The sequence below is a fragment of the Hemicordylus capensis genome, chromosome 1 (assembly GCF_027244095.1).
Source record: "Hemicordylus capensis ecotype Gifberg chromosome 1, rHemCap1.1.pri, whole genome shotgun sequence".
NCBI classification, from domain to species: Eukaryota; Metazoa; Chordata; class Lepidosauria; order Squamata; family Cordylidae; genus Hemicordylus; species Hemicordylus capensis.
In genome coordinates, this window is record NC_069657.1 from 19,107,201 (window position 1) to 19,133,468 (window position 26,268).

The 26,268-nt window shown below is 48.5% G+C and overlaps 1 protein-coding gene and 1 long non-coding RNA gene across 3 annotated transcripts in view; one reads left to right on the top strand and one right to left on the bottom strand.

Annotated features, from left to right (window-relative positions):
• The window catches only part of LOC128339916 (uncharacterized), a 63,279-nt gene that overhangs the window by 16,231 nt on the left and 20,780 nt on the right, over positions 1 to 26,268 (top strand). The window lies entirely within an intron of this gene.
• LOC128339913 (uncharacterized) lies at positions 1,996 to 19,676 on the bottom strand. Of its 2 annotated transcripts, none has more exons than XM_053284449.1 (2): positions 18,449 to 19,676; positions 1,996 to 2,071 (listed from the first exon to the last, which is right to left on the bottom strand). In XM_053284449.1, exons 1-2 carry the CDS (start codon positions 18,891 to 18,893, stop codon positions 2,004 to 2,006), a joined length of 513 nt encoding a protein of 170 aa, XP_053140424.1. In that variant the 5' UTR covers positions 18,894 to 19,676; the 3' UTR covers positions 1,996 to 2,003. The 2 variants fall into 2 exon arrangements, with proteins under 2 accessions (XP_053140424.1, XP_053140423.1); XM_053284448.1 differs by lacking the exon at positions 1,996 to 2,071 and adding an exon at positions 13,072 to 14,905 and having other exon boundaries at positions 18,449 to 19,671.

Sequence of the window (26,268 nt, forward strand, 5' to 3'; positions counted from 1 at the left end):
GGGGGGCAGTTGAAATCAACCATGTGTTCCTGCACTTCCCTATCCAGAATTCTTCTCTCCTTGTGGAAAGTGTCACAAATGCCAGCTTGACCACTTCAAGGACATAAAAATAGCCTTGCTGGATCAGTATTCAGGTGCAAGGTCTATCTAGTCCAGCATCCTTTCACATAGTGGCCCACCAGATGCCTCTGGGAAGCCCGCACGTAAGAGGCAAAGGCATACCTTCTCCTCTGCCATTGCTCCCCTGGAATGGGTATTTCGAGGGAAGTGGCTATACCCATCAGACCTGTCCTCCATGAATTTGTCCAAGCCCCCTATAAAGTGATCCAAGCTCGTGCTCATCACCACATCCCATGGCAGAGAATTCCATAGATTATTTAATTATTTGTTTATTACATTTCTACACCACCCAATCCAATGGCTCTGGGTGGTTTACAAACTTAAAACAAAATCATTCAAAAATCAAAAGTAAAACCAAAAAACCTGAGCAATTAAAACAGTTTAAAACAATTAAAACCAGTTTAAAAACCCTGGAAGACCAGACCAAACAAATACATCTTAAGGACTCTCCTAAAGGCCGATAATGTATTTAAACCACAAATTTCTGTGGGGAGTGCATTCGACAACCTTGGAGCAGCTACAGAGAAAGCCCGGTCCTGAGTCGCCATCAGACACACTGGTGGCAGCTGGGGACGGACCTCTCCAGATGACCTCAACCTATGGTGGGGATCATTCCTTCTAGTCATGTGCACAGACCGGTTCAGAGGCCATTCTAAAGGCCTCCAGACCGGTCCGGACATGGGGTGGTTTTGGTTCGGGTGGGGGGTTCCAATAAAGACAGGGGGGGCTTTACTTACCCCCCCAAGAACGGCACCGTATTTTTTGTAGCACTCGGGCAGCAGGATATCTCCCCGCCACCCGCTTCAATCTCCGCTCGGCGCAGCTCCTCCATTGCTATACATAATCGGGCGGCAGGATAGCTCCCAGTCCCTGCCGCCCCCTTCAAACTAAGCCCCGCTCGGCTGGCGGCCGCCCCCTGCAGCTCTCAAGAGGACCCCTCCCGCCCCTTTCTTGCTAAATGTCCCCCCATTGCAAGAAGGACGGCAGGAGAACTCCCTGCCGTCCCCTTCCCCTTTGCCAGCTGGGCTGCAAATGGCTTCTAGGAAGCCTTTCGTGCACGTGCGCAAAAGTCTGAATTCGGAATACAAAGTGCTAGTTACAACTTACAAAGCCCTAAATGGCTTAGGCCCTGGGTACCTAAGAGAGCGTCTTCTTCATTATGAGCCCCACCGCCCATTGAGGTCATCTGAGGAGGTCTGTCTCCAGTTACCGCCAACTCGTTTGGTGGCTACACAGAGACGGGCCTTCTCGGTCACTGCCCCGAGGTTGTGGAATGCGCTCCCTGCTGAGATACGATCCTCCCCATCTCTGGCAATTTTCAAGAAACACCTGAAAACCTTTCTTTTCACCCAAGCTTTCTCAGCTTCCTAAATTGTGGGGGGTTTAATTTCTGGTTTATTTTAAAATTCAAAAACCAATTTTGGGGTTTTTAATCACTGTAATTGTTTAATTGTTGTTTTAAAATGTTTTTAAATTGTTAATTGTTATATTGTTTTTAATTTGTTTTAGCTCTTTACTGTTTTAGTGGTTTGTTTTAATTGTAAACTGCCCTGAGCCATTTTGGAAGGGTGGTATACAAATCAAATCAAGTCAAATCAAATCAAATCAATCAATCAATCATACAGAAGAAGGCATTCTCTAAGGTAACTTGGACCTAAGCCATTCTGTGCTTTAAAGGTAATAACCAGTACTTTGTATTTTGCCCGGAAATGTATTGGCAGCCAGTATAGACATAATATCTAAGTATAGGCATAATATGGTTTCTCTGGGTTGCCCCAGAGACTAACCTGGCAGCCACATTTTGAACTAACTGAAGGTCCTTGAGCAGGACCACTGCTCAAGGATATTTATAATAAGGATCACCCACCTACCTACCAGCAGTGTTACAGCTTGCTGAAGCCTCTGCTGTGCCTGCTGGGTGCTGAGTTCATATCTTCTGCAATTGCCTGTTCTGTTTGTGATAAAAGAATAAAGTTACATTAGGGGGGGAAAGAGTGCTAGAGAAAGGCAGGTTATCTCTGTGTTGGACACACTCGGTTATGTCTAATAAATGGACTACAATTTGAAAGGGGGCCAGTTTTGCTAGATGCCTTCAGTAACCCCACAAGTTCATTGTAGGCATCTAGGTCATCCTGCAGTCCTATAGAGCAATGGCTTATCAAGAATCAGATGCAGATATCAGGCACATTGGTCTTTATCCCTCAGCTCCTAGGTTAGGTGGACACTTGATATAATTCATTGAAGAGCTTTCTTAAGGTTTTGGGAGTCCAGGAACCACATCCATGCTGCATTAGCCAGCACAGTTCTCGGAATCCTGTAGAGATAAAGGGCTGGGAGAATGGAGAGTTTTGTAATCCCCAGGCACAATTGATAATGTTACAAGCACTGCAATTATAGCCGATGGACGAGCTAAACCATACTCCTCAGATAGATGGGGAGCCTGGGGTATAGTAGAATTCAGCTTTTTCTTCCTCCTGAAATCCCGAGGCTCTAGCGGAAATCTTAAAAGAAGCTTGAGCTCTTCTCTGAGCTGTGTTTAAGTGAGCCTGAGGAAATGAGAGAAGGGAAGGCCTGCAGTCATCTTCAAAATGATACACTTAGAAAGAAGTAACTTTAACTACAGGCTTCCTTCAAGCAAAAGGGTGCTAATGGGCCTTTCAGTTCACAGAAGATTCCAAAGTGGACTGTAATGTGTGTCTTTGAAGGAGTGAAAGGAGAATGTGGAATGCAAGATTGTTTATTGTTGGCTTGGGTCCCTTGTCTAGAGATTTCACTTAAGTTTATTTAGGATGCATTCTAAACATAGCTCTCAAATGCTGGCTTAATTACTGTGCAGCGGGGAAGCAACCTGCCCAGAGAGCGGGAGACTGTTGGTTCAAATCTCCGCTGGTGTGCTTCTCAGAATATGGGAAACTCCTATATCAGGCAGCAGCGATATAGAAAGGTGCTGAAAGGCATCATCATCTCATACTGTGCAGGAGATGGCAATGGTATACCACTCCTCCTGTATTCTACCAAGAAAACCACATGGCTCTGTGGTTGCCAGGTGTCGATGCCGACTCGATGGCACAACCAACCTAACTACCCACTGGCTCTTTGTTTAGCATGAACACACAAGGCTCATTCACACAATGAGGCTCTTCTCACGATCAGTGAGAAGAGCCTGGAGTGGGTTAGCAGGGAGAACAGCTGCCCACACGACTGCTAGCTCCATTATGGAGCTGGTAGGGGCTGGGAGGATCAGGGGCCACATGGCCCCCAGAAGCTCCAGCATGCCCTGAGCAAGCGCAAGCGCGCAGGGCATGCTGGAGAGACCCCCGAGCAGGGAGGCTACTTTTCAGCCTCCCGGTCAGGGGTCTACTCGTGAGTTGCCATGTTGCGGAGCTGTGCCACAGCAACGCACGATCGTAGAGCCCAGGTTAGCGGAGCACTCGTTCTGCTAACCTGGGCTTAGGGATCAGTTACTTTAGTGGGTTAACCGCTTGGAGGCTACCGGGCTCGCCTAGCCCGATTTCTCCTGATCGTGGGGAAAGCTTCAATGATTATTAGAGTAGGACAAACATCCTACCCTAGCTTTCAGGAGTTCAGGAGCTGTATGTGCTCCAATTTTGTGATCATGTGTGAGCGGGGAAAGGAAGTTGGAAGGGGAGGAAGTGATCATCTGGCAGAGAGGAGCTGGGTTGGAGGGCATTTCCTCCTACCTCTGTAAAGTGCTAGGTATGGGAGCTGGGTTGAAAGGTGCCTTCTGAATTCTTCTCCTCTTACCTTGCTTTTTCCCTCATACACAATCACAAAACAGGAGCTCACAGAGCTCCCCAACTGGGGTAGGGCATTTGTCCTACCCTAATCATAATCAGGTGAATGAGCCTACAGGTGAGCCTAGTCTACATTGTATGGTTTTCCTTCTAGTTCATGACATCTGACAAAGTGGCATGAGATTCATGTGAAATGGAAAGTCTTCCCCATTGGATCCCTGCTATCTGTCTGTCTGTCTGTCTGTCTATCTATCTATCTATCTATCTATCTATCTATCTATCTATCTATCTATCTATCTGGCCATTCACACAACCTACTGGGCAGATGGGCGGGTGGGGGGCAGGTGGGAGGAAGGCTTCTCAAACCTTGCCATCCCCCCAGATGATCATGCTGTGCTCAGTGGGAACGCAGAGTGCACTCCCACATGATCAGCGCTGCTCCATGCAGCACGGAACAGGGTGGATTGCTCTGACGCCAGGACTCATTGTCCTACATGCAGTGCATGGGGGGTTGATTTCCCCACGGGACGAGAGCTCTAGGCCCTCGTCTCTGTGTCAGCATGAGCTGCAAGCAGCTCACACTGACAGTGACACACAATCCCGTCAGCCGGGTTAAGGGCTGGCTTGCATCCTTAAACTAGACTAAGAGCCAGGCTTTGGCACTGCCAGGATCCACATGCATCCAGGTGGTTCTCATGGGCACCCAAGCCCAGGCTTGACTGCCTATGCCTGGGCTTGGCTGCTCGTGAGAAACCTCCATGTTGGAGAGCCCAGTGCTAGTGCAACGCCCTTCTGTAAGCACTTCATTAGGATGTCAACAACTGAATTTTAGAGTCAGAAGAGACCCTGGAAACAGCTCTTAACAGTTGAGAAATCCCTCCTAATGTCTAGCCTGAATTTGCTTCCTTGTAATTTCAACCCATCGGTTCTAGTCCTTCCCTCAGAGCAACTGAGATCAAGTCCATGCCTTCTTCTGTGAAACAATCCTTCATATATTTGAAGAAGGCTACCATATTCTTTTCTCATCCAGGCTATACATACCCAGCTCCTTCAACCATTCCTCGCAGGCAGTGTTCCCTCTAACAGGAATTCCCAGATGTTGTTGACTACAATTCACAGACTCCCCAGCTGCAATGGCTTTTGTTTGGGGCCCTTCCTCAGTGAGGCATTTATGATGTCAACTAGGCCATCGCCAACAGGCTCCCTGCTAGATGTTATAGGCCATTTTGGGCATGGGTCCAAAAGACAGATGGTAGGCCAAACACTTCCATGCTCCTTGTCCACATCCTCAGGAGTCACAATTTGAAATTGATCCATGCGAATTGAGCCAGAGGAGTTACTGGACACCTCTACAACTGACCCCACCATAACGGTCAAGTCCAAGTTGGCTTGAATGTGAGAGATTTTATCTGCACAGAAGTGTTAAAAGCCTCCCAGTGGGAAAATGAGAAATCCAGATCTAAGTTCAGAGAGGAGGGAACCTGAGTCAATCCCCTCACAACTCTGAATACAGTAACTCCACTAGATGTGAATACTTACATATATTGTGGATGCAACACATACAGAATAGAATCATTTCTTTGCTGCATGTATTTCCACAGAAAAAGCCTTCCAATGGGCTTTGTGCCATGTCTTATTGGATTCAAGTTGACTCTTCTTCCACTTATGCTCTAGTGTCCTCCCTTGCCACTTCAGCTCCTGTAGCTGTTCAGTATACTATGGAGCTAGTTTTGAAGCAGAATGGAAAAGGTACTTAGGGGTGATAGCATCTACTGCCAGGAAGCTCCCTATTCCAGATCTCCACCAGTGCTCCCTCTAACAGGGATTCCCAGATGTTGTTGACTACAACTCCCAGCATCCCCAGCTGCAATGGCTTTTGCTTGAGGATTATGGGAGTTGTAGTCAACATCATCTGGAAATCCCTGTTAGAGGGAACACTGGTCTCCACCAGGACATCAACAGAATTACTGTCAGAACCAACCCTAAAACCCTCCAAGGCCTCTTGGAATCCTATAGGATCCAACAGCCTCCTTGAGCAGACCATCCTATTAGGTCCTGCAACCCTGAAGAAATGGATTGTGGCCACAAAACTAACCTTTACCAGATGGTGGTCTGTCCATGACAATGGAGACATTCTAGGAGTCTCTACCAATGGAACACCACTCTGATCTGAGCAAAAGACCAAATCAAGAGTGTTACCAGCAGTGTGTGTTGAGCCTGTGATAGGCTCATAGTTGTCATGGCTGCTATGAACTCCTGAGCTGCACCAGACAAGCCAGCCCCAAAGTGAACATTGAAGTCACCCATCACCAAAAGCCTAGACAACACCAACTCCGCAAACAGATCTGTCAGCTCCGTTAAGGACTCTATTGGGCAACCAGGTGCTTGCTAGAATAGAATCCCCAGTCTATACTGAGTGCCCAGGCCAAGATGCACACACTCAATATGGTCCAGTTCTCTCACAGGGATTCTGGTGAGGGATATGTTATTCCAATAGATCACTCCACCCTGCCCACCCCCTTCCCCTAACCTGTTCCACCACGGAGTACTCAGCAGAGAGGAGCTGAGCCTATACCAGACCACTTAGCTCCCCCAACCAGATCTCAGTTATACAAGCCAAGTCAGCTCCCTCATCCATGATCAAATCATGGATGATCTCCGTCTTGTTTTGAACTGACCTGGCATTGCAAAGGTCAGGTTCTGAGGGTCGATGGAACTACACACTGAGGCCTGAGAGTGGACAGGACAGCCAGAAGGGGAAACAGCTATTAAATTTCTGGTCTCCCTTCCCCTGTAATGACCTGGTGTGCAAAAGGAAAAAGTGTGCTGCCGCTGGCGGGGGGTGGGGAGGGTTTGCCGCCATCATCATTATCACTGCTCCCCCTCCACCAGAGTAGGGAGACACTGTCACTGCTACCCATGGGCCATCAAAGCCCTCACTATGCCACTGAGAATGATTAATCAGTAATGATCTACATTAACATGCATACTTCTATGCACAATTTTCCTAGCTTGCACTTCTCTAATGATTAGAGGTGTGGCATAATTGTTTTTATTCACGGTGGAGATGTATAGTATGTAGTAAAAATACTTCATAATTACTCTTGAGAAGTTTTTCCAGATCATGTATTATATCTTTATGATCTGGTTTTTATGGTCTTTTGGCATTATACCCCCTGAAGAGTTGTGGGAAGACATGCATTGAGCTATGCCACTCACCCTGCTTCAGAGAGATCTTGACTGTGTTCTGACTTGATGCCAAAAGAAAATGTCCCACTCTTGCTCCACATCATTGATTGCTGATGGTAAGGGGCAGGAAGCTGTGGAATATCAGGACATCATAACATGAGGTCAGGGCTACTAAACCTCATGGGAGTGGGAGCTAAATGTATGGTGGCCATTTTCAGCAGCAGTTATACCTTTTCTGTAACATGTTTGGGCCTCAATTACTGACTACATTTCATGTTTTGCTCTTGGTGGATTCCAATCAATTGCCCCCAAGTCAGGGCGAATCGATTTGCACACAAATCGAATTGCACACCCCTACTTACACATGTAGGCTCCCATTCAACTGCAAACCAGGGCAGACCCTGCTTAGTAAAGGGGACAATTCATGTTTGCTACCACAAGACCAGCTCTCCCCCCACTGATTTTTTTTTTAACTGAAGAACAATGCTTAAGTATTTTTTAATTAAATAAAAATCAGTGACTTCTTTGTTAATTATTTTTTTCTTAGTTTACTTCATTCTGGACTACTTTTTTTACTGTTCTAAGCCAGCTCTGGCCAAACCCCAACAATGTGCCACATATAGGGTGGCGTCACACATCACACCAACCTGGAGTCCCAGGAAAGTGTGCATGCCCTACTTCCGGTCTCGGGAAGGATATGCTGAGATTGGGGATGTCCTATGAACCCACCAATCTTGGCATAGTCTGCTCTACTTGCAGCACCGAACCCAACATCTGTTGCTACAACTACGAATATTTACATACCACTTTTCAACAAAAGTTCTCAGAGCAATTTATATAGAAATATATAAATAGAAATAAGATCTGTCCCTCGCTTCAATTCTTATTCATAGATGTCAGGTTCCATACCATAAGTAGGACAAAATATGCTGAGATAGATGGGTTCATACGACACATCCAGTCTCAGCATATCCTTCCCAAGACCAGAAGTAGGGCATGCACATGTTCCTGGGACTCTGGTTGCTCCACCAAACCACTGGTTTGGCATAATAACACAACACAACACAAAACACACCACACACGGCACAAGAAAAGCCCTGCTGGATCAGGTGCAAAACCTATTTAATCCAGCATCCTCTTTCCCACAGTGGTCTAGCAAATGCTCTGAAAAACCCACAGGCAATAGATGAGGGCATGCCCTCTCTCCTGCTGTTGCTTCCCTGCAACTGGTATTCGGAGGCATCGTGCCTCTGAGGCTGGCTGGAGGCCTATAGCCACCAGACTAGTAGCCATTGATAGACCTCTCCTCCCTGAATCTGTCTAAGCCTCTTTTAAAGCCATCCAGGCTGGTGGCCATCATCACATCCTGTAGCAGATGATGATGTGTGAAGCCATCCCTTAGTATATACCGCCATGTGATTTTATAATTTGGCAGTAGAAAAGTGTAATACATAAATAAGAAATACACAAACATGGCCACTTTAAGAAAGCATGATCAATAATCATGCCTATACGTATGAGAAAGATTGCTTGTGCACACAAGTGATATACAAAGAGGTCTCTGCGGAGATAATTTCCTGTGTGGCAGCATCAAGAGGTCACATGTCCCTTTGGAGGAAAAAAAAAGGCTTATGCATTGATTCATTCAAGGCCAAGAATTAGTCATTGGGTAAATTAGATTAAACTCGCTTGAAATGGAATTAGAATGATGGAAAACTGCTGAATATAGTTTTTGTAACAATTAGAGTTAGTGTATGCCCATTAATGAAAAGCTCCATCTTCATCAACTTGTAGTCCTGTCAGAGTCTCTCTTTGTCACTCCCTATTGTCATTTAAATAGATAATCTTCTTCCCTCTGCCTGGTGAAGCTTCTTTCTTTTCTTAAGGTCAGCTTGCCTTCTTGATTGGGTTCCAAGTCCTACAAGACTGAATGAAATAGTCCGAAGCCCCAATAGCTTTAAATTTCCTGTGGCTGAGGAAAGGCAGATATGCTCATGGCACGTATAAAATAGATCAGAAGGAGTTTGATGCCATTTTCACTCAATTACATTCATCCAAATAGCCATTTCCCTGCCACTGTTATTTATAATACATTCAATTTATGATTCTGTGTTTCATCCACATGGCAGTCATCACTGATCCCAGCAAGACCTTCTGAGGGTATATTTATTCTATCAACTTAAATCAGGTTTTTAACAGTTTAATTGTTATTGTTCTTGCAAAGAATCCTGCAAAATGTAGGTTAGTGGAAGGGCTGACAACTCTCCTCTCAAAGAACAGTTCCCAGGTTACTCCGCTGTCTTCTTTTCCCCAGAACTTCTAGAGGAAATTATTGGCCAATATATGATGCAGCATAATGCAGGTAAGCCTGCCTCTTTACCATTGGGACCAATGACTGAGCCAGCTGACATAGGGAAGGCATGCAAGTCAAAGGGCAGGGCAAGGCAGGCTGGGATAGCATCACTGGGAGGCACAGACAAGGCAGGCTGGGATAGCATCACAGGAAGGCACAGACAAGGAAGGCTGGGATAGTATCACTGGGAGGTATATCACTGGGTCAAGTCAACTACTTCCAACAAACTGAGATACTCTGGATGCATTCGCACGTAATGTGGAGCACAGTTGAATGAGCCTGAGGTTCTGCAGATGTTACATCCAAATGCGGGCAACCCTGGTTGCATGTGGTGATGAAACCGAGGGTTCAGATTTGGAACTCAAATCTGAACCATTGGGTTGCAGTGAGTTTCATCACCACAACCCGAGGTTCCAGGCAGCCTGTAGTCTGTACAAATTCGGAACCAGGCTTCTGCCCCTGGAACCGGATGAAGTTCCTCTCTCAACTCCGGCATGATTGGCTGTGTGGGCTTTCCTTCAGTAAAGAAGGAAGGCTGCATAGCCAGCTCCCCTGCCTCTCTGCAGTCTCACTGACTGCGGAAAGATTGTTCTCCTGTATGTCTGAATTCGGAAAAGAAAGCAGGGGGAGGGGGCATGGAACCATGGGTCTGTTGGACCCGCAGTTCCACATTACATGCAAATGCGGCCTGTATGTGACCAACTGCAGTGCAGATGGTCACTCCAATTCTTCATGTCCCCTCCCTAAACTGCAGGTTCCCCACTATGTGTGAACCTGATCTCTAATTGCTACTCATGCCACTGAGTTCCCACCCAGAAACCCCGTTCACACATACACATGGACATACACTTTCCTCTTTCCTCTTCCATTTTATGTTTGGTTTTGGTTTTTCCTGTCTTCTTCCTATAGTGATTTGATTTCCATATTGCTGGTGCTATCCATTTGTAGGCTTTCCTAGGAAAGTTCACTCTGTCCAAATTCAGTTTATTCTCAAGATACTTTTTTACTTCTTGTATCTCTTTTATTGGCTGTCAGTTCCTACACCTTATTTTTAAAACAAAGCTTGATTGTTTCCAGATCCGTATCTTCAATAAAATCTTTCCTTTGAGTTTTATCATATGACATCTCTCTGTGTTTGCCTGCATTTCTCAGCTCAGTATCCCATTATATCATTCCTCTTCCTTCTCTCTCTCTCTCTCTTTTTTTTTTTTTTGAGACAATTAAGAAATCCATGCTCAAGATATCTATCTGTGAAAGGTTTGTGTGCAGTGGAAATATCTGAGAAACTCAAAGCCCAAAAGAAACATTATTATAATGTATCATCATATTACCCAGCCTTATACACCACACAGGTCCTATAAAGTATATAGTTTCCTGTTTTTAAAAAGGTTATTTACACATAACCTTCCCTGACACAGGGATCAATTTCCATGTATTTCACAATACAGAAGCAGCTGTTTTCCATGTTCAACATTTGTTCAACAGCCAAGTGTTGACTTTTTTTGCATGTGTGTGTGTACTGAGCTCTCCCCTCCCTCCCTCTCATTCATCTGTATCTATAGCCCTCTTCAGACATTATAACTTCACCCACTGTAGCCATTTACACCAAGGTGAAGGGAGAGGAAGTCCCACTCCCACCACATCCCTCTCACACGTACCCTGCTGCTCACGGCTATGAGGGGCTTGATGAGGCTGCCATGATGGTGGACAGTCTCATGATTGTGAGACTGGATCAATTCAGGGCACAGTTATCACATCTGAAGAGGGCTCTTATCTATATGGCACAGTCAGATTGTTTGGTTCGTAATTCTCTATATTGTGTTGGGCAGGAAAAAGCAGAAGAATAAAATACGGTGGTCATATTTGTATGTAATACAGAACCACAGGTCCAATGGACTTGCAGTTCTGCTCCCCACCCCACCCCGCTCTCTGGTCCACATTTGGACAAAATGGACAGGAGGCTCTCTGCAGTCTGGGAGGCTGCAGAGAGGAGGGGGGACTGCCTGTGCGGGCTTCCTTCTTGCATCAAGGACAACCATCACAGCTGGAAAGAGGGAAGAGCTTCCTCTCTCAACTCCAGTTTCAGCCAGCCCAGCTTGCAGTTCCACATTTGGACGTACTGAAGGCAGCTGAAAACCTCAGGTACTAGTGGCAACACTCACTACAACCCGAAGTTTCAAATTGAAGTTTGGCGAGCAAAACCTCGGGTCGCTTTTCATACGGACCAGGGTTGCATGCATTCAGACATTCAGATTTGGCAACCTCTGGCCCCTTCAACTCCAGTTTCCTGTTACATGGAAATGGGGCCAGTGTCTGACATACAGAGCAAGGATGCCCCACTGCAGTGAGAGAGCAGCCTACATTTGATTTTAGCCAAAAGCCCAAGAGATTAGCCTAACAGAACATCTCAATAAACTTGCACTGGTGCAATAGGGAAGGGACAATTTTTGATACCCTTCCCATCCCCAGAAAGCTCTCTGTTCCACCTGAAAATAGGTTTCTGAGGGTTGTGTAGCCCTGCAGCAATGCAATAGTATTATGTGTTCTCAGATCAGTCCTGTTCAGAGGAAAGTGAAGGTTTAACTCTCACCTAGAACAACAAACAAATGAGACGAAGGTTGGAGGCTGCTCTTAACACAGCCAGAAGCTTTCCCAGGACCACAATGCTTCCCTAATACCACAACAATGGCTGACATTCTGACTAATGAAGCAAGAACACAGCAGGAGGCCTCCCCTGTACCACAGTGCAGGTGTGTGAGGGAAGTTTGCTGATCTTTCTTGCCTCCATAAGCCTTCTGTGCCTTTCAAAAAATATGTCCCTGAGGTCCGCATGACCCTCAGGGACATATTTTTGGAAGGCACCGAGGGCTTCTGGAGGCAGGAAATCTCAACAAAAATCATCCTGACTCACTGACTCACTTCATTAGTTAGTCATTAGCAAGATGGTGACAATGTCTGAAATGTCTGGATTCTACAAAGAATAGCGCACCCAGGATACGATCTACCCCAGTTGTCTAGATGAGGGTTTTGAGACTATTAATTACAAAACAATGATGACTGAGGCCTAAATATTAACTAACTAACTAACTAAAACAACAACAACAACAACAACAACAACTTTATTTGTAAGGCTTCCCCATAACAATTGTTCTCTGGGAGGCTCATGAATTTGACTTTCCCTAAAATGAAATTCTTAATCTGGACATTAAAAATAACAGGATGTGAGATTTTTACTGTACTTGTTTGATTAAGACAGTGTTCTTGCCCCCACCACACACATCATTTTTCACTCCCACCTCGAACCTCACACACAACAATTTCCCCATTCTAGTCCAAGAAAACAGCCTTTTACATATCAAATTGATTTGTTATGCCTCAGAGATATGATTGCAAAATCAAGCAATGAAAATCAGCAATTTGCATCTAGCAGGCATATCAGTCAATACGTTCACACTGAAACCCTTCCGACACGCTCATAACAATGCTTCATTTTTATCAGCTTCCTCCCAGATCAATGTTTATCATATTATTCAGACATCTGCAATCTCAGAATGGTAATGGCCGCTGGTGTCCCAAGCCAAAGGCCTCTGCTAATTTGGCAAAGAGGCCCTTTGTACCCAGACCCCAGCCCAAGAAGACACAGAGACATTTTTTAATGGGAGAAACGGGCCACGCTTTATTAATATAACAACATTTGTGGCGGACTGGAAACAAGGTGATTAATCACCAACATAAAAACAGTGCGGGCACCTAGGCGTGGGCTAGGATTCAAAACGTCCTACCCATCGCCTGCAAGGGCGACACACCCTGGCTCAGGAAAGAGGCAGGTAGCTCCCGCCCAATTCCTTCAAAGCCAACCACCCCTTTTAGAAGAGGGGATCTGGACAGCTTCAGATCTTTACCTCCCCGGACCGCACAGCCCAAAGGTAGGTGAAGTCCTGAAGCAGGTTTCTTGGCAATGTAATTCTTCCCGTGCCGCACAGGCCACAAGGAAGCAATTGACCAATCCACCTTAAAATGTCCAAGGGTGCTCACCGAAATCTAGACCTCCTTACCCACAGCCCGCACTGTTACCGCCAACGTGGCCAACCTAGAACCTAACTACCAACTGACTGCAGAACAGAGTAGGCGAAAAAACCCCCAACAACAGCCAATAAGTTGAGAGCAAAAAATTCCTACTCGGCCCATAGGCGACCAGTCACTAGACCCGCTCTGCAACAGGGAGGGAGGGAGGGGGAAACAAACAGCCGACTGAGAGGCCAGAGCGGGGAAACGCTCGGCCTCTCAGCAAGCCCCGCCCACCACGAGCCAGCCAACCAATCAGGCTCCTTCTTGGGCTCGTGAGTCCCGGGCTGGGACAAACACCCTCCCACTTGCACGAGGCAAGGAGAGGGGGATTGTACCCAGACCCCAGCCCAAGAAGACACAGAGACATTTTTTAATGGGAGAAACGGGCCACGCTTTATTAATATAACAACATTTGTGGCGGACTGGAAACAAGGTGATTAATCACCAACATAAAAACAGTGCGGGCACCTAGGCGTGGGCTAGGATTCAAAACGTCCTACCCATCGCCTGCAAGGGCGACACACCCTGGCTCAGGAAAGAGGCAGGTAGCTCCCGCCCAATTCCTTCAAAGCCAACCACCCCTTTTAGAAGAGGGGATCTGGACAGCTTCAGATCTTTACCTCCCCGGACCGCACAGCCCAAAGGTAGGTGAAGTCCTGAAGCAGGTTTCTTGGCAATGTAATTCTTCCCGTGCCGCACAGGCCACAAGGAAGCAATTGACCAATCCACCTTAAAATGTCCAAGGGTGCTCACCGAAATCTAGACCTCCTTACCCACAGCCCGCACTGTTACCGCCACCCAGGAAGGTTAGCCCTCGCTTGACCTTCCTGCCCCACCCCCTCCAAACCTTCAGCAATCACTTCCCGGATATTATGCAGATACAAATCACAACCTTTCTCAGACAGGTGGACCCCGTCAGGGCGGAATAACTCGGGAAAGCGAGCAGCTATATCTGGCTGCCGCACCACAGACCCCCCAGCCGCCAAAACCAATTTACCTATTGCGGCTGAAATCTTCCTGCGTGCCTTTTCCAAGCTAAGGCAAGAATGAGCACCCCGCCACACCCTGCGCTGGAGCCAATTAACCCATATTATGCGCACGCCAGGCATCCAGCTGTGCAAAATAGACAAATCCGAGGAGGCTTGCTGAAGGATGGCGAGGCCAGGCCGCCGGCCCAAATCATTCTCCCCTAAATGAAGAACCAGGATGTCGGGAATGGGAAACCTATCTAAATGCTCCCTCAATGCTGGAAGCAACTGATTCCAGAGCATGCCCCTCATGCCCAACCAATAAACTGAAGCCTTGCTTCCTAAACCCAACTGGGATCCCCAGCGGGTGGTGCTGGCCCGCTTGAAAGCCCAGAAGACCAACGAATGGCCACACATCAGGACTCGGACCGGGACCGCCGCCCCGCCAGCACCTGCCAAAAGAAAGCAACAGGTCAGTAGAGCCCACACCTGTCCGCTGTCAGCGCACATAACGCCTGACCGCCACGGACCTCCAACGTCCAATCCTCTGAACTTCGACCTCCTGAAGCCCCATACGTGTAGCGGTGGTGGCCGCACCAATACGAAATGAATGTAGAGTAAGCCCCTGGAGCGCAACCCCCGCGGCCAACAGAGCCTTCCTCACCACCGCCAAGAATTGATACTGCGTCAGAGGAGTCTGATTGCTGTGGGTAAAAAGACATCCCCCCGAAAAGGGGCCCAGCCCAGCGTACTGCCTCAGGGCCACCACGGGGCATACATTGATATTCCTGGCCGCCGCGAGGCGAACCGTCTGGCCTCTGCCCCTCTGATCCGTCTTGGAGCGACGAAGGAGCAAACGCACCTCCCCGTCACCGAAAGATAAATCAGAATATTGCAAGCAGCGGTCCCTGGGGGAAGACCCGCTGCGGGGAAGCAACTCCCCTGGACGGAAGGCCCCAAAAAAGGCAACCAACAGTGCAGCCCTAAACAGCGACACCTCCCATGGGCCAGAGCAGCACCCCACTAGTTGGCCCAGCGTTGAAGCCACCAACTCCAGAGTAAAAGGGCGTCTGGGGTCCCTAGTCCTAGGCTCCCCCCTAGCCCAACCCTCCAACATGCGCCGCACCCGCGGGTCGGTGGAGGAATCACCAACCCCACGAACCTGGGCTTCAAAAGCTAACGCGGCAAGATAGCCCCCCAAAGTGGATACCGCACGCCCCGCCCTGCGGAGGAAGACCAAAAACTGCTGAAGTTGCTCTACAGGGACCGGCCACACCTCCGCCAAACCTTCAGGCTTTCGAAAAAGAGAGAAAGCCTCAAGCTTGGCTGTGTAGCTCACTCTGGTGCTAGGCGCCAGAGATGCCGCTATGGCCCGCTGTGCCTCCGCCTGCCAAGTTCCCACAGAAAAGCTGGCATGGGTTCCGGGTGAAGGGCGGCCTCGGGCGCTAACGCTCTGAACCTGTTTAACTGAAAACGAGACAAAGCGTCAGCTATGTCATTCCGGATACCCGGAACATGGCGGGACCGGAAAAGGATGTTAGCCCGCAGACACTGCAATACCAATGCCCTAACCAAAACCATGACCCTCGGGGACTGGGAAGTCTGACTATTGACAATCTGGACAACTGCCAGATTGTCACACCAAAACACAACTGAGGAGTTGGCAAACTCAGCGGACCAAATATGCACGGCCACCACAATTGGAAAGAGCTCTAGGAAAGTCAGGTCCCGGGAAACCCCCTGCCTGAACCAGTCCTCGGGCCACCTGGCGGAACACCAACGTCCCCTGAAATAAACCCCGAAACCTATTCCACCTGCAGCGTCAGAGTGGACCTGCAGGTCGGTTTCCAGAAGTCTAACATCCCGCCAGAAAGACACCCCATTAAAATCAGTGAGAAATGCTTCCCAAAGAGCCAGGTCGGCCCGGGCACCCTCCGTAATTCGTACTCTGTGATGGGGAGCCCTAACGCCCACAGTCAGGTCACATAACCGGCGCAAAAAGGCCCGGCCCGGAGCCACCACTTTGCAGGCAAAATTGAGGTGACCCAAAACAACCTGGAGATCCCTAAGGGAGACCTTACGGGCGCGACCAAGGGACCTAACCATGTCCAATAAAACCCGCAGCTTGGCCTGAGGCAGCCTGGAGCAACCGGCAACAGTGTCCAACTCAATCCCCAAAAAGGCGAGGCACGTGACCGGCCCCTCCGTCTTATCCCGTGCCAAAGGGACACCTAGCCGGTCTGTTAGCTCCATGAAGGAGCGAAGTAAATGGTGGCACTCCCTCGAATTCCCCCGCCTGTAAAAAGAAAATCATCTAAATAATGAGCCGTGTAGGGAAGACCCGCCTGGCGCCTAACTGCCCACTCCAAAAAGGAGCTGAATGTTTCGAATGCTGCGCAGGAAATCGAGCAGCCCATAGGCAAAGCCCTATCAAAATAAAATTGGCCAGCAAATGCAAAGCCCAGCAGCTCGAAGTCATTTGGATGTACTGGCAACAGGCGAAAGGCGGATTCAATATCACACTTCGCCAAAAGGGCCCCGGGGCCCCTACCCCTGACCACTTCCACGGCCTCATCAAATGAGGTATAACGTACAGAGCATAAGCTATCAGGGATGCCATCATTTACTGAGGACCCCCTGGGATGAGAAAGGTGGTGAATCAACCTAAATTCACCAGGAACCTTTTTAGGGACCACCCCTAATGGGGAGACCCTAAGGCTGGGGAAGGGGAGACTGGCAAAAGGCCCCATCACCCTGCCCGCAGCCACCTCCTTACCAATTTTCCTAACAACGACTTCCTCCTTACCAACCACTGATCTCAGATTGCGAGAACTGCCTAATCCCCTACGGGCCGAAGAGGGAATTCTGAAACCATCCCGGAAGCCACATAACAAATAAGAAGCTGCTGACTGGTCAGGATAGTCCAGCAACAGCTGCTCAAGCACCTTCACCTTGATAGGGCTAGGACCCTTTATTCGGAGCGGGTGGAGGAGGGCCACCCTTTTTACTGCTCCCCTGCCTATACTTAGCCCCGGAACCCCCAAACTTGGCCCTGGGGCAGGAGGAACTGGGGTGCCTCGCCCCACAGACCCCGCAGGCATGCTTAAACCGACAAGGGGAACGGGAGCACTTGCCATTGGAGTTAAACTCCCAGCAAACAAGGTGGGGTTGAACCCACTGTTGCCCAGGACTCCCTGAGGGCAAAACCCCCGATGGTTTAGAAAGCAAATGCCCACTGTCAGACCTATCTCCCTCTATGGGCCGGGCTGGAGACATAGTAACCAGCCACAACTCCTGCAACGGAGCATCCCAGGGCAATGTGGGGTCAAGGGCAGCCCTCATTCTAAAACTCTCATCGTACCGTACCCAGGAAGATCCAGCAAAGTCGGAGACCGCCCTGTGAATTATATCCATGTATTTTAACAGGGCAGGGCCCCTTGCGGGCTGGGCTTGGACAATAACCCCCATATAAATCGTGAAGCCAGAAAGCCAATTATTCCAAGTCTTTTCGACCGGCTTTCTCTTGGTGGCTTCGTGCTCCTTACAAGATTCCCCCTCTTTATGCTTAACCTCAGGTTCCCTGAACAACAAGCTAAAAATGTCCACATATTCACCCTTAAGGATTTTTTCTTTTGTAGAAGGGAGTAAGTGATCCCCTAACGGGAGGCCCATGCTACCATAGGGCGCATGCTGAGGTGACGGCAGAATCCCCATCGGATAATAACCCGCCTGCACCCCCGTGGCAGATCCAGCAGAGGAGGCCACCCCCGGGAGTGGGAGCGACCCGCTGGAGGGCCGGTTGCCCAACCAGACCTGCTCCGCAGCGCCTTGTAAGCCTGCAATAACTCCAGGAAAAACCGGCGGGGAACCCGCCACCCAAGGTTGTGTATATGGGGGCCAGTAAGAAGCTGGGCCCCATCCACCCATGGCAGGCATCGGCCAGGGACAAAGCCACTGGCCGGTGACGCCGGGCGGTGTAGGTGCTGCTGGCTCACCCTGGGCCAAAGGAGTAGCCGTATCCACTGGAGGCTGAACAACTGGTGCCGCAGGCGGAGGTAGCAATGGTGAAGGCGACTCCGGAACTGGAGACTCAGGTTCAGGAAGCGGTAACGCAGGAGCAGAAGGGCCCGGTCCAGCAGGGTTCAGCCCTTCTTCAAGCGCAGCCAGCCTACTAGAGAGAGAAGTTAGCAGCTGGCTTTTCACAGAACCCCTGGTCCTCCGAGGGACCTTAGGAGGAGGCACCCCCCCCACACCTGAAGGACCCGCACCTTTGTCGGAGGGGGCTGCTTTTGCTTTCTCTAAAGCTTCCATCCTATTAATTAACCCCCGTATCAGAGTCATCTCCTCCTCCTCCTCCTCCGAGGAGGACTGCGGGGGAGCAGGCCTCTTGGGCTGCTTAACAGGGCGCCCCCCTTTCTTGCCCTTGGCCTTCCCCAGCATACTGCCTCCAAATAGTGGGATTCCAAAAGGGGTTGGAGGAAAAAAGCGCCAACCACGCACAGAATGAAGGTAGCAAGGATATAGAACAAAAGCCAAGCCCTTGTCCTGAATCAAAAACAATACTCAATCCTATCCAGGAAAGCACCAGAGCCCCCCACCCAAGGAGAAGGCTTGAAAAGGCCTTTTGACTCTCAACCAGGCCAGGCCCACCAGGGCACTGATGAGCACAAACACCCACCTGCTACCCACCAAACAAATAAAAGAATGTTGGCATCAAAAGTAGTGCTCCAGGGAACGGAAAAGGGGCCGCTGCCCAGCCACCCAGGCTGATGGAAACCCCCCAAATACCCCACAAACCAAAAGGGCAAACGCCCAGAAGGAGAACCACGCCCAGGAAGCCGAGTGCCGACGCCGCGCTGAAGAGGCCCAAAGACGCTGCTGCTGCAGCTGCAACCCAGCCGGGAGCAGTCCCGGGAGTAACCCCCTACCAGCGGGGCCACCGCTGACACTATGGCCCCCTCGACGGAACGCCGCCGAATGCTGCCTCGCCCGCTTGTCGGGCGCACCCCCCCAACTAAGGCCTTCGAGGAAGGAGCTCCCGGACCGAGCTCCTTCCTGATCGGAAACAAACAGCCGACTGAGAGGCCAGAGCGGGGAAACGCTCGGCCTCTCAGCAAGCCCCGCCCACCACGAGCCAGCCAACCAATCAGGCTCCTTCTTGGGCTCGTGAGTCCCGGGCTGGGACAAACACCCTCCCACTTGCACGAGGCAAGGAGAGGGGGATTTTAACCTGGTGATTCTCTTTATTTAGCAGAGGGAGAATAACTGGCCCTCTCCACCCCCACCCCCAGCACAGTACCTCCAGTGACTGTTGCTGGTGTCTATCTTATGTTTCTTTTTAGATTGTGAGCCCTTTGGGGACAGGGAGCCATCTTATTTATTTGTTATTTCTCTGTGTAAACTTCCCTGAGCCATTTTTGGAAGGGCTGTATAGAAATCGAATGAATGAATAAATAAATAAAAGGGAGCAGAAGAAATGACTGGTGTTCGAATATGTTTTGTATATTGGTGGTATTTACAGTGTTTTCCTTAAACAATGTTTTCATGAGCAGAAGTTAAAATAGCAGCTTCTGAAGCCTTGAGAGCCAATTTGCACAAACAGCAGAATTGGACAGGTTCATTCAGCACTGATCCTATGAACCAGGTGGGAAGGGATAATAGTCATGCAGGTATGCTTTCTCTTGTTCAGACTCTTACCATTCATGTTTCTCACAAGTAAACTAGGTCATAAGCATGGAGCAGTTAAAAAAATCCCTTGTCAGATTTGTCTGAATTCCAACCTGCAATAGTCCATACTGGAAATGAGAGTGAATTTTGCTTTGTCAAGAACAAAGGAGAGCTGGTCTTGTGGTAGCAAGCATTAGTTGTCCCCTTAGCTAAGCAAGATCTGCCCTGGTTGCATATGAATGGGAGACTAGAAGTGTGAGCACTGTAAGATATTCCCCTTAGGGGATGGAGCTGCTCTGGGAATTGCCGAAGGTTCCAAGTTCCCTCCCTGGAATCTCCGATATAGGGCTGAGAAAGATTCCTGCCTACAACCTTGGAGAAGTTGCCACCAGTCTGTGAAGACAATACTGAGCTAGAAAGATCAATCGTCTGACTCAGCATATGACAGCTTCCTATGTTCCTTCCTTCCTATGTTCCTAACCTGAATCAATCTATTAGATAAAACTGGGACAATGTTCTGCTGAGACCCAACGAGATGAATGAGATCATCTTCCTCAGTAAGGACACCGTGTATACTTACCAATGCTGGTAAGTGTCAGTCTCCTCTCCAGTTCCTCACAGCTTCATCAGATTGACCTTCACAGGCTTTAGTGAATTCTGTTGTGTCAGAGGAATGATGTATAGCTGCATTTGTTTGCTTAAAGGGAATAAGTAGAATCACTAGGGCCATTCACACGACCTACTGGGCGGGCAGGTGAGGGGAAGGCTCCACAAACCTTGCCTTCCCCCAGATGATTTATTTTTCTTTGGTTGGTGGGTGTATGGAACACATGCCCACACGCTCAGCACTGCTCTGTGTCATGTGGAGCAGGGCGGATCATGCTGAGGCAAGGACTCGTCTAAGCCTCAGGAAATCCCACAGTGCACTGCACACTGAGCGCAATTCACTGTGGGATTCTTCCAGGAGATGAACATTCTAAGCACCCATTTCTGTGTCAGCTGAAAGCATTTTGCACTGACACGCAATCCCTGGTAGCCGGGTGAAGGGGGTGTTTACTCCCTCAACCTTTGTGAAGAGATGGGCTTCGGTGCTAGGTTTGGCAGTGAGGCACCACTGGGATCATAGGAACATAGGGAGCTGCCATATACTGAGTCAGACCATTGGTCTATCTAACTCAGTATTGTCTTCACAGACTGGCAGCGGCTTCTCCAAGGTTGCAGGCAGGAGTCTCTCTCAGCCCTATCTTGGAGATGCGGTCAGGGAGGGAACTTGGAACCTTCTGCTCTTCCCAGAGTGGCTCCATCCCCTGAGGGGAATATCTGACAGTGTTCACACTTCTAGTCTCCCATTCATATGCAACCAGGGTGGACCCTGCTTAGCTAACAGGACAAGTCATGCTTGCTACCACAAGACCAGCTCTCCTCCACATGGATATCAGCAGTTCTCAAGGGCAGCCAAGCCCAGGCTTGCTTGCCTGAACCTTGGCTGCTTGTGAGAACAGCCTCACTGAGTGGTTAGAGCAAGGAGGTGGCAAATGTTCTTGGGCTGAGAGATGCACAGTCCCTCACCCTCTCCAGCCAGCGAGTGCTTTGTTCACCAGTTGGACGCTTCCTTTTTCAGCAGGGAATGATGCAAGTTGTGGCTGAACAGCAACTGCAGAGCTTCAGGTTTGCCACACCATTCTAATGTTACAGGAGAGGGAGAAAAATATCCTCTCTGTCTGATGGATTGACATAGAAGCCACCAACAATTCTACTTATTAAAAGAAGGCTCTCAACAAATCAGCCACCTACTGCATGCTCTATAGATAATGGACGGATGAAATAAATGTTTTCATCACCAGGGTGTTTGTCAGAACAGAGGCACACAGCTTCTAGGTGAAAACCATGGTAATTTTTCACACTGCTAACTCATTTGTATTTATATATCGGATGTGTCACATGTCGAATAGCATTTCTCTTCCTGTTTTGTTATGGATAGTTGTCTTGTTTTGATTTAGCAAGAAATACCCCCCCCCCCCATACACACACACATTTGTTCCCACAAATATCTGGGAACTCTCAGGGGCTATTCTCTGTGGTTCTCGAGCGAGTAACCCGCTCAAGTACCCCTCCTCTTAGCCCGGGTTTGCGAAGCGAGTGCTCTGCAAACCCGGGCTATCTGGTCATGAGTAGTCATGGCGCAGCTGTGCACTGCAGCTACTTGCGAGTAGACCCCCGAGGGGAGGCAAAAAGCTGCCTCCCGGCTCCGGGGGTCTCCCCAGTATGCCCTGCGCGCTCGCACAGGGCATACTGGGGCTTCCAGGGGCCATGCGGCCCCCGCTCCCCCCCAACCCCCGCCGGCTCCGTCATGGAGCCGGCAATCGTGTGGGCAGCCAATCCGGCCACCCAAGGCTCCCTCCCCGCTCACCCTGCAAAACTCTCAGTGTTTATTCTGGATTTAGACTAGTGAAGAGATTCTGGCAAAGATGCTATGCTTAGCCGTGACTGAAGAGAACCTTCCTAAATGGTCTGTGCACCGTTTTTATAGCTATGCAGCAAGTGGATAGCTACCGATTCCCTTCACAGTGGTGTGATGTTTGCACACAGATGTAAGATGGATAGACGCATTGCAGGGTTCTCGTCAGCAGTCAGGCAGAAGCAGTAGAGAAATCTAGCTAACTAGCTGCTTGGTGCTAACTTACTGACTGACTGAAGCTCTTCTCACGATCCAGTGAGAAGGGTTACCCTCTTCTGCGGGGAGGAAGCAAGCAAATTTGGCCAGTGCTGCGTTTGCAACACAGCCGTGAGTGCTGGCTAAGCTTCTCAAAAACGGAGCCACATGGCAACTGCATCTGACGTCAGATGCAGGGGGTGTGGCTGGAGCGCCAGGTGTGGCCCCTGAGCACAGTGGCTCGGATTCTTTGAACCCCACCCCATGCAAGAAGGCTGCTCCACCCACTCTCACCAGGAGAGTGGCTTGTTTAGCTAAGGAACCTAACCCTATTTTTTGGTTAGTTCAAGTACTCCAATATTTCAGTTTCTGCCCTCCGCAATATTGGAGGACCTCCTGGGTTTCATTTCTTGAAATGAACTTTCCTAGCAGTGTAATCTACAAAAAAATGTCTTTTCAAAATGATGGGCCTCACCTACTAATTGAAAATATTCCTAGATGGCTTTTCCAAAAATGCATTTATCCAAAAGAGATTACATTAAAATACATTTAGTACATTTATATCATTCTCTGTCCTGATGTGTGGGTACACAATCAAAACAGGCTGCTGAGCATTATGCAGAGAGGAGATACATTTCATCAGACTATAAATCATGAATGTTGAATAGCATCCGTCTGGTGACCTTCTGAGTAATGCACACCTCACTAAAGAACAGGCACCAAATGATGCAATACTGGGAACAGTAATGATGCATTAGTGAGATCATCTCTGATGATGGAATGTGCATGAGATGGAAAAGAGCAAATTAAGGGCAATGAAGCAGTTGTTCTGCTAATAATCAGAATTAGCCCCACTGAAATGGGCAGGAAGGAAGAAGAAGAAAAGACCCAAATGTGATTTTGTAGCTTCATAGGTCTATCAACTGATTAGAGAGTTTTAAGATAGTTAACCACCTGCTTCAACCAACTAATTAAATTAAATAAATCTGCATATTATTAACATATAATCATGCATGGGGCCATAGCTCAGTGGTAGAGCATCTGCTTTGCAAGACCAGGAGAGCTGGGCTTGTGGTAGCAAGCATGAATTGTCCTCTTTGCAAAACAGGGTCTGCCCTGGTTTGCATTTGAATGGGCGACTACATGTGAGCACTAATGGTCACGCAGAGGCCCACCGGGAGTGCATGGCAGCCTCCAAAATAGTCAACGTGATGGGGGTGAGGCATGGAATGGGAAAAGGCCACCCGAACAGGGCAATTCAAAACTTAATGGAAGCTGGTGCGGGGAGGGGGAACCTCCAGAGACCCCCTGAGGCCTTGGAAAAGCCCCCTGGAGGAGGTAAGCCCCCCAGAGGAGCCCCTGTGGCCTTGAAAAAGCCCCCAATAGGAGGTAAGTTTAATGTATATATAGCAACCCCTGCCCCAAATGGCTGGAGGTTCCATGTTGAACCTGTTTGACACTACTGAACCAGTTCACACATCCCTACCTGTAATTTTGAGAAGTCGCTGCCAGTCCCTGTATACAATACTGAGCTAGATGGACCAATGGTCTGACTCGACAGAAGGCAGCAGCTTCCTATGTTCCTACTCCTAATATGTCCCTGAATGTTGTGCAGCCATCGAAGATACATTTAAGAGTGTTAAAGTTTGCTTCTAGGAGAAGAGGAGATTGGCAAAAATTGTCCTCCTGCCTATACCATGGGTGTTTAGGAACATAGGAAGCTGCCATATACTGAGTCAGACCATTGGTCTATCTAGCTCAGTATTGTCTTCACAGACTGGCAGCAGCTTCTCCAAGGTTGCAGGCAGGAATCTCTCTCAGCCCTATCTTGGAGAGGCCAGGGAGGGAACTTGAAACCTTCTGCTCTTCCCAGAGCGGCTCCATCCCCTGAGGGAAATACCTTGCAGTGCTCACACTTCTAGTCTCCCATTCAGATGCAACCAGGGCAGACCCTGCTTAGCTAACAGGACAAGTCATGCTTGCTACCACAAGATCAGCTCTCCTCTCCCAAATTACCAAATTAGTGTTTGAATTACCAAACACTACTGAGGCACTTTTGGTTCATTATCTCCGCACAATAAGTTGGGATGTCAGCCATTATGAATTACTTGTATTCATTAATTTGTTTCTTTATGGCCTCAAAAAGAACCATCTCTGCCTTGAGCTCTTTAGTTACCTTTAGACAAGCAACTCTTTGTCATATCAGGATAAGATCTACCTTACAGGGTTGTTGTAAGGGTTGCAACAAGATAATATATTTGGAGCACTCAAAAGACTAGACAACTTCTCTGTGTTATTAAGTAATGTTATACAGTATGTCAGCCAGGATTTTTTTTTAAAAAAAATTAAAATGGAATAAACATGTAAATTGGGCTTGGGGAAAATTACGAAGCACAGATGCTTTGAGTAACAGTTTGGAAAACGCCTCCCTACTAAGGGAATCCAAATCTCTGCTAGACTTCTTTTAATCCATTTCTTGCTGTCCTCATCTCTAACAAGATCCGGTGTGAGTAATAGGAACTCACAGAGAAATCACGCTGTGTACCAAATGCAAATTATAATGCCATGCTCTCAAATCCTGGGAAACACTTCACCTAAAGTTATAGCCTCTGCAGATACCAAAAAAAAAAAAAATCACTATCAAAGATTGAATCCCAAGTAACAACAGGGACCCTTGCTAGTTCATCTTTCCCCCTCCTCTCCCTGGGCTTTACAGCTGTGTTACGGGCCATCAAAGCATTAATTTGGGGAGTAGGGAGGGGCCAATTCACTGCTCCTCAGTGCTGAGCTGAGCTTTGAATTAGCTTAAATATGAATCAGATCAACCTGCCAGTCTCATGCCAGAGGAGGATTAGCCCAACTGTGATCCAGGCTTTAAGGAGGATGCCATGTCCCTCGGATTAACCAGCTACTCTAGAAATGTGACAGGCACCAATCAAGAGGCTGATGATGGAGGAGGCGGAGGGCGGGGGACCCGCACATCAATGTAAAGTTATGCTCACTGCGAGTTGGCTCTTTGAGCAGTCAGGTCTCTTATCCCTCAGGAGAGAAGATTAGGGTTCCATCCAGCGAGTCGGCCTGATGCTATCTGCTTGGGATACTGTAAACAGGATTTCTCGAGAAAGAAAGCATTAGATGGCTATCTGCCATGCCGCACGCCAACAAGCCTGATGAATATGAATGTGGCCAGACTGAGGAAGCACAAGAGACAGAGAGAGGGAGAGAGAAGGAGAAGAAGGGGAAGAGAGCAAGAGTCTATTGTCAAACCCTGAAACATATTTCTGCTGAAAGCCAGTGGCACAAGTGAACAGAGCTTGCGCGTGATCTCTCTCCCAAACATAAAGGTTTATTACCTCATAATGGAAGGAAAGGATTAATTTTGAATAGGTCTGCAGACACTTCCTCGTAAAAGTCCATTCCATTTTAATAATTTATACTAATGGAATATGCTATGTGGTGTTCCGAGGGTTATTCCGCAGGTATCCTTGTAGAGGA

Excerpts from the sequence above, each read along its gene's own strand:
- LOC128339913 (XM_053284448.1), bottom strand. The coding sequence starts at position 18,893 with ATGCTGGGGAAGGCCAAGGGCAAGAAAGGGGGGCGCCCTGTTAAGCAG. Across the intron at positions 14,906-18,448 it reads GGCTACTCCTTTGGCCCAGG|GTGCTGGCGGGGCGGCGGTC; the intron begins GTGAGCCAGCAG and ends TTCTTTTGGCAG.